General features: G+C 40.4%; 5 protein-coding genes across 5 annotated transcripts; 1 reads left to right on the top strand and 4 right to left on the bottom strand.

Annotated features, from left to right (window-relative positions):
- Positions 1 to 408: 408 nt before the first annotated feature.
- Positions 409 to 736, bottom strand: LOC119554769. Its single transcript, XM_037865809.1, has one exon. The coding sequence runs from the start codon at positions 698 to 700 to the stop codon at positions 524 to 526; it is 177 nt and encodes a 58-aa protein (XP_037721737.1). The 5' UTR covers positions 701 to 736; the 3' UTR covers positions 409 to 523.
- Positions 737 to 3,349: 2,613 nt separating this feature from the next.
- On the top strand, positions 3,350 to 5,567 carry LOC119554910 (carboxypeptidase B). Its single transcript, XM_037866012.1, has 3 exons — positions 3,350 to 3,600; positions 4,281 to 5,171; positions 5,237 to 5,567. The coding sequence occupies exons 1-3, from the start codon at positions 3,533 to 3,535 to the stop codon at positions 5,532 to 5,534; spliced, it is 1,257 nt and encodes a 418-aa protein (XP_037721940.1). The 5' UTR covers positions 3,350 to 3,532; the 3' UTR covers positions 5,535 to 5,567.
- An 805-nt stretch (positions 5,568 to 6,372) lies between these two features.
- LOC119554078 (probable G-protein coupled receptor Mth-like 6) lies at positions 6,373 to 8,443 on the bottom strand. Its single transcript, XM_037864822.1, has 6 exons — positions 7,993 to 8,443; positions 7,836 to 7,932; positions 7,595 to 7,771; positions 7,002 to 7,380; positions 6,744 to 6,938; positions 6,373 to 6,687 (listed from the first exon to the last, which is right to left on the bottom strand). The coding sequence occupies exons 1-6, from the start codon at positions 8,431 to 8,433 to the stop codon at positions 6,627 to 6,629; spliced, it is 1,350 nt and encodes a 449-aa protein (XP_037720750.1). The 5' UTR covers positions 8,434 to 8,443; the 3' UTR covers positions 6,373 to 6,626.
- A 680-nt stretch (positions 8,444 to 9,123) lies between these two features.
- Positions 9,124 to 10,601, bottom strand: LOC119553439 (carboxypeptidase B). The gene is made up of 3 exons (XM_037863829.1): positions 10,516 to 10,601; positions 9,559 to 10,455; positions 9,124 to 9,502 (listed from the first exon to the last, which is right to left on the bottom strand). The coding sequence occupies exons 1-3, from the start codon at positions 10,593 to 10,595 to the stop codon at positions 9,196 to 9,198; spliced, it is 1,284 nt and encodes a 427-aa protein (XP_037719757.1). The 5' UTR covers positions 10,596 to 10,601; the 3' UTR covers positions 9,124 to 9,195.
- Positions 10,602 to 10,989: 388 nt separating this feature from the next.
- LOC119553324 (carboxypeptidase B-like) lies at positions 10,990 to 12,690 on the bottom strand. The gene is made up of 3 exons (XM_037863653.1): positions 12,614 to 12,690; positions 11,405 to 12,307; positions 10,990 to 11,328 (listed from the first exon to the last, which is right to left on the bottom strand). The coding sequence occupies exons 1-3, from the start codon at positions 12,685 to 12,687 to the stop codon at positions 11,031 to 11,033; spliced, it is 1,275 nt and encodes a 424-aa protein (XP_037719581.1). The 5' UTR covers positions 12,688 to 12,690; the 3' UTR covers positions 10,990 to 11,030.
- Positions 12,691 to 13,092: the final 402 nt, after the last annotated feature.

The following is a 13,092-nucleotide window of genomic DNA, read 5'->3' as shown; positions in this document are numbered from 1 at the left end:
CAAAGTCCTCGAAATGGGATACACTCGAGGTGTCAGTCGAACATAAACAAATCTTGAATTGTTTGCACTGGAACACGGCTTAAATTAAAATTCTACCAAAATGGTAAAACTTTTAAAATAAAAAGGGGGATTAAAGAGCTTACTTTTCAAAAAACTTAATAAAGTTTCTTATCTAAGGATAGACAAGCGTATGATGTATAAATTAAACTCTTTTACGAAATGCCTTTAAAACCATTTGATAATCGCAAGAGATAAAGACATATATTTTTAAAATTAAAAACTCAACTTGGTAAACTCGTAAATAAAACTTTTCAAATTACTTATCATTGAGGAACTTTTTAATTAAAAATTCATTTTCTAATGAACAACCTTCTCATTTATTAAAGTTTTATTTATTTATTTCCTGAGTTTAGGCTTAACATATTTTGCAGAGTTTATATAATCAACATCCTAATATTTTATAACGCATTTTTAAATACATTCATTATTTTCATTAAAAATAATCCCTTAACTTCTTGACCTCTTATCCCAGGCCCTTCAGACTTTCCAGGGTACGTGATCCCACTGTTCCAGCCTGTTGAGGCACCGTCTTTGGCACTTTTCCTCGATTTGCAGCAGCAGGAATATTAACTGGTGGATTTTGCGCCATCAAAAGTGGCAGCAGAAAGATCAGACAGAGCAGCACAAAAAGCCGTTTCATCTTGAGACAGATCGAAGGGGCAAGTAACTGACAATCGAAAGTCGAATCGGTCTTTTATACGAGCGATTAAGCCGACGAATGCTTACACTCGAACAAAGCACAGCTTCGGGGCCAGTTTGAGTTCTAAATTTAAGTGGAAACTGTATTCAGCGTGGATTTCCGGCTGGCAATTAAGAAAATTGGCCAACACAACGGTGGCTGGCAACGAGTATATAATGGATTTTAAATATCTCTGACACCTGCCACCCACTTAACCCCAACCCCAACCCCTCGATGTGGCCTTAATCCAAACGCAAAACAATGCCAACAATTTACTCCGATTAAACTGCTAGCCACCAAGTTCTTCTTCCAATTACTTTTTGCACGATTTGATTTTACATTTAACGATTTTTCGCACTTAATTAGAAGCCAGTGTCGATGTCAGTGGCAGGCGGAGGCGGCCAAAGCCGAGGGGTGGCCATGATTTGATTAAATGTGAAGATGAATTTTAATTAAAATCCTCCCCCAAGCCTTTGGCTGGCTCCTTTCACCCTTCTGTTGGCCAAGTTTTGACACTCGACGCCTTTCAACCCCACCACCACCGCACCCTCCAAATTGCCCCTTCCTAATAGAGCAATAAAAGCCGCAAGTTCATGCCAGACTTAGTCATCGTAATTTATGCAAAATGAAAATTAAAGATCCGCCAGTGCAAAAGTTTTTAATGCAAATGACAGTCTAATGAATTCCCAAAACTACTTACAAGCAATTTGCCCGAAATACTCTCGATCAATTTCAATTAATGGCTTTAAAGCTCTGACTGTCATCAATCCCTTTCCCTAAAATAGTGAATAATTTGGCATAATTTCCCATTAAATGCGAAATGGCTGCGTGACAAACAATGCCGCTTTGTCCAGGCGAATAAAGCCAGCTGGAAGACTTTGGCCAAAGTTTTTTGAAACCCAAAAAGTGAACACAAAGGAAAACAAATACAGCCCAGCAATCACACACTCACTCGTATAGAATTTTTACGGGCAGTCACACACAGTCCACAAAAAATACAATATGGACAGGGAATGGCAGCCAACAGGTCGAATACTTAATGCGCTTTATATGGTCCTGATATAACAATTTATATTTTAAATTACAGTATTGAATTATATGAAATAAAATTACTATTAAATTCTGAGGTATATTATAATAAAAATACAATTCAATCTTTTGTAACAATAAATAATAATTCATTTAGATTTTGATTCGTGAAAATAAAAATATTTTAATTAAAAAGCTAATTAATTTCTGGATTTTAGAGATCCATTATATAAAATGGGTAATAAAAGTTCACAATAAAGTTAGTCTAAATTAAATATTAAATTACTAATATTAAGGTGTATACCTAATGTTTAAAACGCATTTCACTACTATGTTAAGTGGTCTAGGATACCCTTTTATCCCTAGGGAATAGGCCAAATTTCCAGAACGTGGCTTAGAGGTAGGGGGTTTTTGGCTGTCGCTTCCAATGGGCCATTCAAAATTACGAGCCAACAGTTTCCGCAGTGTTTTTTGTCATTTCCATGCGCTCATTGTCAGTTTTAAGTAAGCAACTTCCTCGTCGTTGTTTTGTTGTTTTTTGGCAGCAGCCGAAAGTTTTGTGACCAAAACTCTGCCTACAAATGCAGACAAATATGGAAAAACTCATGAAATGCAATAAATTTTCAAATATATTTTGTGTGCGCGGCAGAAGAGTTTTTAGTTTGTCTGTTTTTGATTTTGTCTACTTTTTGCGTGCAGGTTACGTTTTGTTTTTTTTTTCAGGCCGCGTACATTCATTGTTTAAAACTGAAAACTTTTTCTTGGTGCAGTGCACGGAACAATCTGATAAAGCCACGTTTTGCCAACAAATTCAAATACCGAAAAAAAGGGAGATAGGGACTGCGACTGGCGCACTCCAAGAATTGACGGAGACTAAGTCCAAAAGAACCATATAAATCAAATGTTGATTGCGTAAAGTCAGAAGACCAAATTTACGAGTCACCCGAAAGCTGTCGAAACTTAGCAGATATCTCTGGACGATGACAAATATTTAGGACTGATTTAGAACTGTCTGCAATTAGCGCAGTTATTTTTTAATGATTTTTTATAAATAAACACATTCCACATTTAAACGCATTCCTAAGGTGTCTGTTTAATAGGTTTTAAACTTAGATTTTACAGTCCCATTTCCATTTCTTTCTTCGTCTGAAAACTACAATAATGGTCCCTATGATAATAAAGAAATTCTTCATAATGCTTATAGCTCCTAACATAAGTTTAATTTAAATTGTACGTTTAGGATTAAAAATGATAAAAATAATCATTATTTATTCTACCTAAATTAAACTGCGGAATACAACTAATATACTTGTTACATATCTAAGTAAATATTGGTTTCCTTATAAGTTTATGAATTTTAAAATATTTCATCAAATGGAATTCAATCATTCATTGATAATATTTACCTACCATTAACGTCAGTAGACAAAATAGCTAAGCCCCGAGTCATGAGTACTTCGAACAAAAAAACTTTTACTACGAACCAGCCTGTCAGCCTCTTGTCACAGACAATAAATTTTGAGAGATTTTCTCCAGAATTGCCCCATTGCTCGGCGAAGACACAACAACAAATCGAATCAAATCGAACATCGCCCATCATCTGCCGCTGATAGTGCTGATAACTGCTCTTTTTCGATAGAGTTCTCCTCTGATAAGAGGACGAATGAATGATCGGTGACTCGCCAGTTGGCTATATAAGCCGGAATACCTGGCTGTGAGCCTCATTAGAAGCCCTGGGCCCAAACGGAACGGAGCGGTCTGAAAATGCTGAAACTATTCGCTGTGGTGCTGCTGCTGAGCGGAGTGGCCTTGGCGGCCAACGACTACGACGGGTGAGTGATCGCGATGCGGAGGAGGAGTGCTTCCAACGGCAATTAGCCATCATTTGGGCACATTTTAGCCAACTTGAATGAATTCAATTTAAGGTAACACCTTATTTTAGGAAATAAATCTTAAAAATATCTAATGATAACGACACAAAATTGGAGACACTGTACAGTAATTCATTAAAATGATATCCAACATTTTGATTGCAAATATATTTATTTATTATTTTTTCATTTCAAAATATAAAACTCCGGTTATTTTGGAAAATAACTAAAAAGCATTATGTGGTATCACAATTTTATTATTACATTGTTTAATCCAAAACTAAAACACAATTTTAGAGAATCCATTTTCACTCGAAAGTTACAAGATCTATGATAATAGCATTCTTTTAGGAAGAAGTTTGATTTTAATAAAAACATAAGCCTTTAATAAGAATACCCAAAAAAATGGTGTCTAAAAATTTTTTACTTCTTTTAACAAAAATAAAAATACAATTTTTAATAACAGGACAGTTGCAAGATTTTCGATATTATAAACCCTCTTCAACTTTAAATATAACTATGCAAATTTCAAAACGAAGCAATTACCAGGAACACTCTAGAAAAAGGGTTTTATAATTTTTGTAAATTGTTTATAAAAGTATAAGAACATAATTTCATTGTATACATGTTTCCTTCGACAGTTACAAGATCTACGACATCAACGCTCGCAATGCCTTCGAGAAGCAGTTGCTGCTGCGATTGTCCGGTAACGAGGAGTACGACTTCTTCGACCTGCCCCGCTCCCTAGACGCCCCAAGTCGCGTGATGGTGAAGCCCGCCGATCAGGAGGGATTCGAGCATCTGCTGGAGAAGTACAACGTCGACTTCTCGGTGGTGAGTGAGGATTTCGGAGTGGCGCTACGTCAGGAGCACGAGGATAACCAGAACCAGCGGCTGATGAACCTGCGTTCCGCTGGACGCAGCATCAGCTTCACCGCCTTCCATCGCCATGGGGAGATCAATGCCTATTTGGATGAACTGGCCGCCGCCTATCCCAGCCGTGTCTCCGTCCAAGTGGCCGGCAAGTCGTACGAGAACCGGGACATCAAGACGATCACCATCTCCAATGGCGATGGCAGGACCGACAAGAATGTGATCTTCCTCGATGCCGGCATCCATGCCCGCGAATGGATCGCCCATGCTGGAGCCCTGTATGTGATCCACCAGCTGGTGGAGAACTTTGCTGCCAACTCGGAGCTGCTGAAGAACTTCGATTGGATCATCCTGCCGGTGGTGAATCCCGATGGCTATGAGTACACCCACACGGACACCCGCATGTGGCGCAAGACCAGGAAGCCCATCAGCAGTGACTGCTATGGCACCGATGCCAATCGCAACTTCGACTTCCACTGGGGAGAGGTGGGTGCCTCCAGCTACTCCTGCTCCGATACCTTCAGGGGCGAGACGGCCTTCTCCGAGCCGGAGACCCAGCTGGTCCGCGATCTTCTGCTGAGCCTGAGCGGACGTGGCAAGTTCTACCTGACCCTGCACTCCTATGGCAACTACCTTCTGTACCCCTGGGGCTGGACCTCGTATGTATTCCCATTCTCTATAAGAAAACCCTTCTTATTTCTAATTCAACCAATATTCTGTGTAGTGCCCTGCCCAGCAGCTGGCGCGACAACGATGAGGTGGCCCAGGCTGGTGCGGATGCCATCAGTAAAGCCACCGGTACCAAATACACCGTGGGCAGTTCCACCAACGTTCTGTACGCGGCTGCCGGCGGTAGCGATGACTACGCCTTCGGAGTGGCCAACTTCCCGGTGTCCATCACCATGGAACTGCCAGCTGGCGGTACTGGCTTCAACCCGAGCACCAACCAAATCCAATCCTTCGTGGAGGAGACCTGGGTGGGCATCAAGGCCATGGCCCAGAAAGTTGTTGAGAAATACTAGGCGGGTGCAATAAACACCATTGATATTTTGTAATCGCAGCGACGTCTTCTCACTAATTGGGAATTCTATTCCCGTTCTTGGCATTTTCACGCTTGGTAAGATAGGCGGGCGTCACATCGGGTGGGCCACATCACTAGGGCTCCGGCATTGACACACTGGGCGGGGCACTCGAGTCGGGACTCTTCGGACTTATCGCGGTCTGCTAATTGAGTTCATCAAGTGCGACGGACTTCAAGTGGTGGTCTAGATTATCACGGCTACCCAGAAATAGCCAAATTAACTGCTTTGAAGGCTCCCGACTACTTTATTCAAGTTCACATATTCATATTCACATAGAGATCGTAGGGAACAAACATAAGTATCCTTAAAACTTCTGAATGAAGCTGACTGGGGAAAAGGGAAAACCGTTTTTTCAAGGAACCCATTGAAAAAGCGACGATAGAACGAATTTAAACTATAAATATGCGCTCCAATATCAAAACATCAAACGTTGAAATTGTACTTACGTCATTTCTCGTTAAAAAGTGAATTTATCAAGAAATTGTTCCCATAATATTGCACATTTATACATTTTTAAATTGCTTTTAGCAATTAAAATGTAATAGAAATAGCACTCGAACAAACTTGCATCCATTTCATTCTTACTCAAATGGTGTTTATATAAAATATAGTTTGTAGGCGGCACTAATCGTACCTCTATATCCTATAGCTCCCAAAGCAAAAATAAAGTAAAAAACCTCGAGCAGGATAAAAATCTATAATTACCTTAGGAACAATGTGTCAATATAATTTAATATACTATAAAATATAATAAAATATATAAATCAATTTTCTTATGTTTCGCTATCTGTTTTTAGTAACGTTCCAAATTATTATATTTGCAAGGGTACTAAAACATTGCTGGCCGAATTCGCCTTCCATTCCCGTTCAATTTTAATCGCAAATATTTTATTAAGAAAATTAAATGTATTCAAATTTTATCTATGCGTTTATGGTAAACTTAATTATAGAAAGCTAAGGTACATAACAGGTTGCAGCCACATCTTTCCCCACATTTAACCTAATGAAAATTCTTATATACCTTTTGTTTGGCTAGCAGGCTGTATCGGCTATATTGGCCTCTGGTTGATTTTGCTTATTTTTATCCCGATTTCTGCTGGGATAGATATGAGGTCAATAAAAAATATTACTCTCTCTTTATGGACTCACCCTTCTTTGAGCAGGTGAAGAGTGCTGCTTTTAAGGATAAGCAGCACAAAAACGGGAATGCCAAAGGCCGCATGATAGTAATCGCCTAACCACAGGACCTGTGGCCAAAAACGATAAGTTTGCATTGTACAGATTATTAAGTCCAAGCTCCAAGTAACTCCCAAGATCGTACATAACCGCAACCACATTAGGGAACTTCGATCAAGACAGGAAATAATTAAGACTATTCTTTATAATTCAAATGTTATGAAACCTTACCTCCTGACATCCAATAGTGGGTTGCATTTCTTAAGATCCTTCAATTGCTTTCGAATTGTTCTTCCCGTCCGGATTGTAAAAATCATATTACAGATACTCAGAAGTAGCATTGGTCCATAGTAGATTCCGGGAAGCCAGCTCCAATCTTCTAGGATAACGAAATAGCGGCACATGTTCTGTGTGCCGATCTTCAAAAAAGAATTTAATGGATAAATGAGTATGGTTAGGACAGCCGCACTAGTCCAGGCAAATATTGAATAGGTCTGGAAACAAAACCGGGGAGGTTTAGTTATGTCACCCCCAAAACTCTTCCAAAATACATGATTTAAGACAAAGAACCAAAGAAAGGAAGCCATCCAGAAGAAGTAAGTCGTATAACCTGGAAGAAATTAAGAATTTGTTTATTACCTTATGTTTTGTTAAATATTTAGTGATATCTAACCTCACAACAAAACATTTTAAAAAGTACAAGTTTCTTTTTTTTACAATACTAGACTATCTTCCCAAATATTAAGCTTGTTTTCTCCATGTAACAAGTGTGGTTATAATAATATTACAAAATAAATCTTAACATATTTAGATATAAAACCAACCTGCTACAGAGTGAATGCTCTTCAGTAAATTCCAAGAGTTCAGCACCCAGAAAAGGCATTTCATAAGCATGCAGAATAGGCAACAAATAAAGCACTTGCCGCCTAAATTTTGAAGCTTCTTCACATATAGATACACAGCAATTGTAAGTATATAGCATAACAGTGAAATTTCACCGACTAAAAAAAAAGGAACAAGTAAAAATATTCATACAGGGAGTTAACAAACTATATTGTTACTTACTCTCACGCACTGCCGGCACCAACTTCGATGAATGCTTAAAGATTTTGAACTCCTTATTCGAGTACCAGTCGAAGTCTTGAAGTAAAAAGGTTTCGTCCTACTAAAAATAATTTAGATTAGACAGCAAAACACACGTATGACAAACCGATAGGCAAACCTCAAAAAACGTGTTCCATTGGATGTTAAGATCTTCACAGGTATAGTCCCTTAAGATTATCTGATCATTGAAGGTTATGTTCATGATAGGTTCCATTTTGAAATACTCCTTCTCCAGACCATCGGTGCAGTAGCCAGGGAGCCATTTATTCTTTTGGGGGCAACAAAACCGGACGCAGCTTTTATTTTTACAAACACAAGCTCTTCTATGGATTTCCGTTGACACAGTGGATCCGTTTACCAACTTTAAGAAACTATATTTTCCCGTTTGATTGACCGGAATTTTCATTACCCCATACTCAAATGTTTCATTCTCTTTAATAATACCCGAAATATCTACAGTATCAAAGAAATTGCAATTAGAAGTTTTCGCAATTGACTTATTTACGATCATTAGAAAAATAAGTACAAGTAGGAACACTTTGTTCAAAGGCTTCAGCATTTTGAATATAGGAACGTGATACGCGGAGAGTAAAACTCGACTGCCCGTCTAAAAGCCCACTTTACAGATATATATAGCTTGCAGCACCACTGATTTTCAACAGCAACGCCTGTGGAACTGAATTACTACTTATATTCCCTAAAGAAATCGTGGAGATTGGCTTCGCAGAGGGGGTTTATAGTTCTGAGAACATTTTGGTGCCCCACTTAAGATCGAAGACCCTCCCTATAAAATCTGGCATAAGCCACTGAGCTCCAAGCATTGACGTCATTGTAAGCATTGCGATTAGAAGCCGAAAGTTATGATTTCAAGAATGGGGACCAAGGGACCCGTTTGTAGAAAAGCTGATTATTATTATTAAAAGGCTGGTTGTTTCCTTGATGCCGGGTTGCCTGTAATAATTTCTCATTTATCACCAAATATGGTGTAAAGATATAAAAAATGATTTATTTTAGTATTGCAATCATTTATCTTATTTAAAGTTAAAAATTTATCTGCATACCTACATTTTAATATTGCAAAGTTGTGTGCACTCAAGTTTCTAATCGGTCTCGGAATAAACCTAACATTAACTTGAACAAAACTTTTGTTTATTTATTTCTCTAATCGCATCCGGAACAATGTTCATATATGTTTATAAAGTTTTAACTGAAATTATTAACAGAAACGTTATCTTGTCGATAACTGCAGTTTGCTAGCGAACTGAACCATTTTATTGAGTTAGTCATAGTGGTCAAGAAAGTTATAAACTGAATTTCACGATTAGGCCAGGGGATATTTTTGAATGACTCTCCGGGCCATTGCCGAAATGCCCACCCAGGTCTCCTTAACTAAATGATCTATGTCCGAGGCTGGAGGATCAAATCCAGTACCACCAGCGGGCAGTTCCATGGTAAAGGAAATCGGGAAGCCAGCATTGAAGGCATAATCGTCACTAGCTCCAGCAGCAGCATAATTTATGGTTGTCGTTGAAGGTCCTATCGAATATTCAGTGCCTGTGGCCTCCACAATAGCATTTTGACCTTCTGCAGCTACCTCATGTAGGTCGGCAACAGTATCGGGGACACCTCTGGAAGTAACGGATCTCATTAAAAATTGTATAACCTTGATATTAATAATACTTACTCCGTCCATCCCCAAGGGTACAGAATAAGTGAACCATAGGAATGCAATGTCAAGTACATTTTTCCCCTATCCACATAGCTATGGATGAGATCTCTTACCACCAGAGCCTCAGGTTCTGAGAAAGCCTTCTCTCCGGCATATGTAAGACTACATGGATCCGACGAGGCACCCGTCTCATTCCAGTGGAAATCAAAGTTCCTGTTTGGATCGGTACCGATGCAATCGGGGCTGCTGGGTTTTCGGGTCTTACGCCAAAAGCGAGTCTCCTCCGACAACTGGGTGTACTCATAGCCATCGGGATTAACAACGGGAAGGATAACCCAATCGAAGTCCTGCAGCAGATCAGCATTGTCCTGTAAGTTATCGACCAGCTGAGAGATCAGATAAATTACAGCTGCTGGTGAGATCCATTCCCGGGCATGGAAGCCACCATCCACAAGGATCACATTCTTATTACGCCTGGCATCTCCATTAGTTATAGTGACGGTTTTCAACCATCGACCCTCGTAACTCTTGCCAACCGTTTTCAGGAAAACCCGACGAGGATATTCCTTAGCCAGGTCCTCGATAAACTGGTTGATCTCATCGTGATTGTAATACCTCTCCGTTCCCAATCTTCCATTGTAAGGGAACCATTGGCGCAACATGCGGTTCGTTTCGAATTGCCGACTCAAAGTGAGGCCCACATTCCGGTTGAGAATATCATAGGCCACATTGTTATCATCCATCAGTTTCACAAAGCTTATTTGCTCATCGGGATGCACCATCACCTTGGCCGAATTACCGCCTTTGAAGCCCGAGAACACCTCATAGTAAGATGCATTCTTGACCAATTCGGAAAGAGCTCCTTCTAAAGCCACCGAGCGAGCTTTACTAGACACCTCGTATATTTTGTAACTAAAAAAATGCACTGTTTAGAAGAGGGATTTATATAGTATTTGGTATTCAATACATTACCCTTCGTATTTATTGGACTTCTGCAATCCAGCAGACAAGCCCGGGCAGCTGAGAGCCAGCAAAAGCCACCAAACTGTCATCTTTCCAAGTCGCCAGCTAATTGAGCAAAACACATTTCAAGCTATCGAAGAAACTTCCACGAACAGCAATCTCATATCGTTATCATCAAATCGAGCTATATGGAAGGTTGTAAAATCAAGAGAAATCGATTGGAGAATATGATTGCTGACAATAAAAATAACGGGCGTTTATCAGTGTCGTTCCCAATTACGTTCTGAAAAAATAAGTGAATTTAACTCGATTTTGATTGGATATTTTTTCTTTTATGCAATCACTTAGACAGCAAGGTTAAGATTTCTACCATCTGTTTATCTGAACTGAAGTGTTGAATGCATTATAATGCCTACTAAGCATTAATAAAACTTATTATCAAACTATTAACAAAGAAATCATTTCTTTATTATAATGCAGGTATTTAATATTTATGATCATTTATTGGAAATTATTGAACTTTTTTAGTACATCTCGATAAGTTTCTCAGCCATGGCACGGATACCAATCCAGGTTTCGGTGACGAACTCATCGATGCGGGTGACTGGAGGATTGAATCCAATGCTGCCAGCTCCGGGCAATTCCATGGTGATGGACACATTGAAACCGGCATAGTAACCATAATCATCACTGGCTCCGGCAGCAATGTACAGAACTCTGGTGGAGGATCCGTAGGTGTACTCCCTTCCAGTGGCGCTCTTAATGGCCTCAGCTCCAGTGCTGGCTACTGCATCCAGATCTTCCCAGTTCTCGGGTAGGTCGCTAGAAATTAATAAATTTATAGTAAGGTTACTTAAAAATTAGAAATAATTAGAAAGTGTTTGTAAAAATGACTTACGAAGTCCATCCCCAAGGATACAGCAGATAGTTTCCGTAGGAGTGGATGGTGAGGTACATAATACCCCTGTCCGACAGTGAGTGCATCAGATCCCGGACGACAATCGTCTCCGGTTCGGAGAAGGCAGTGGGGCCGGCATAGGTATCCGCGCAGGGGTTCGAGGAAGCACCCTCCTCGTTCCAGTGGAAGTCAAAGTTCCGGTTGGGATCCGCTCCATAGCAGGTCTGTCCAGCGAAAATATGCGGCTGACGGGTTTTGCGCCACATGCGGGCAAGTGTGCCGGTCTGGGTGTGCTCATAGCCATCGGGATTGACCATGGGAAGGATAACCCAGTCGTAGTCCTTCAGCAGATGGGCATTCTCCTCGAACTGTTCCACCAGCTGATCAATGACGTACAGAACAGCAGCTGGAGAAATCCATTCTCTGGCATGGAAACCGCCATCCAGGAAGATCACTTTCTTGCCGGACTTGCCATCGCCGTTCGTGACGGTGATGGTCTTCAGAACTCGCTTCTCGTAGGACCAGCCCACGGTCCTAACGTACACTCGACTGGGGAAACGATCGGCCAGGTCATCGATATAGTTGATGATCTCCTCGTGGGTGTAATAGCGCTCGGTGCTCAAGCGACCCTTGCCCGTGATGGGAGCCAAAAGACGCTGCATTTGCCGCTGGGCAAACTCCTCGGCAATGGAAGCTCCCATATTGGGGTTCACTAGACTATTGGTGATCTTCTCTCCCTCAACAAACTGCTCGAATTGCTCCAACTGCTCAGGACTCACAATCACCCGAGAGGGATGTCCCAAAAGACGACTCTCGCCGATGAAGTCAAATCCCTGCTGACCGAGCTGGTGCAACAATTTAGCCTGATCGGCATTCGAAGGAATCACATCATAAATGCGGTAACTGAAAAATAGGTTAATTAAATGTTAAATATTAAGTTTCGGTTTCGTAGTAAAAATTAAACACTTATTTCTAGAACATTAGCAAAGTTAAAAATTTATTCTTTTGAAAAGTTATTATATTTTTTTTTAAATATAACCATTATTAACTCAAAGTGGAAATATTGAACAGTAAAAAATCGTATAAATCATGGAAAATCATTGGTTTTTTTTAAATGAAACCTTCTGCGTTGCACATGAAGTCAGAACAACTAAATTAATGAATTTATTGGTTCTTTGACTAGTAGAGCTCCGCTGTTCCAATACTTACCCCTCGTAATCCTGATCGGCAGCCACAATAGCGGCGCTCAAAAATACCACTAGCAAACCCACGTAGAACTTCATCTTCGCAGAGACTAAGCAACCGCGTGGATGTGCCGAGCCACTTAAATAGCTAGACAAAGACTCCCGGCCACCTATCTAATCGCCAAATGGATCAATAAATAATAAAGCACTCCAAAACTCCCGCATGGGTGACCCGCAAATCAGAGCTGGCGCAATTCACCGCTAATGTCTTTTTATTTACAGCCCGATTACGCCGGATAACGACTTATCACCTCCGCGACCATGGCGCGCACTCCCACCCAACTTCCCGTAACCAATCGCTCGATTTGGGAAACCCAAGGATCGAGTCCCAGGAATCCAGCAGCCGGCAGCTTCATGGTCATGGCCACAGTCCACCGAATCTCCAGATGTCGGATATAGCACGTAGTAAGTACTGCCGTAGCTATATATCCCATCGGTGGAGTG

The sequence above is a fragment of the Drosophila subpulchrella genome, chromosome 3L (genome assembly GCF_014743375.2).
Source record: "Drosophila subpulchrella strain 33 F10 #4 breed RU33 chromosome 3L, RU_Dsub_v1.1 Primary Assembly, whole genome shotgun sequence".
Taxonomy (NCBI): Eukaryota; Metazoa; Arthropoda; class Insecta; order Diptera; family Drosophilidae; genus Drosophila; species Drosophila subpulchrella.
This window is presented reverse-complemented; position numbering and strand designations above follow the sequence as displayed.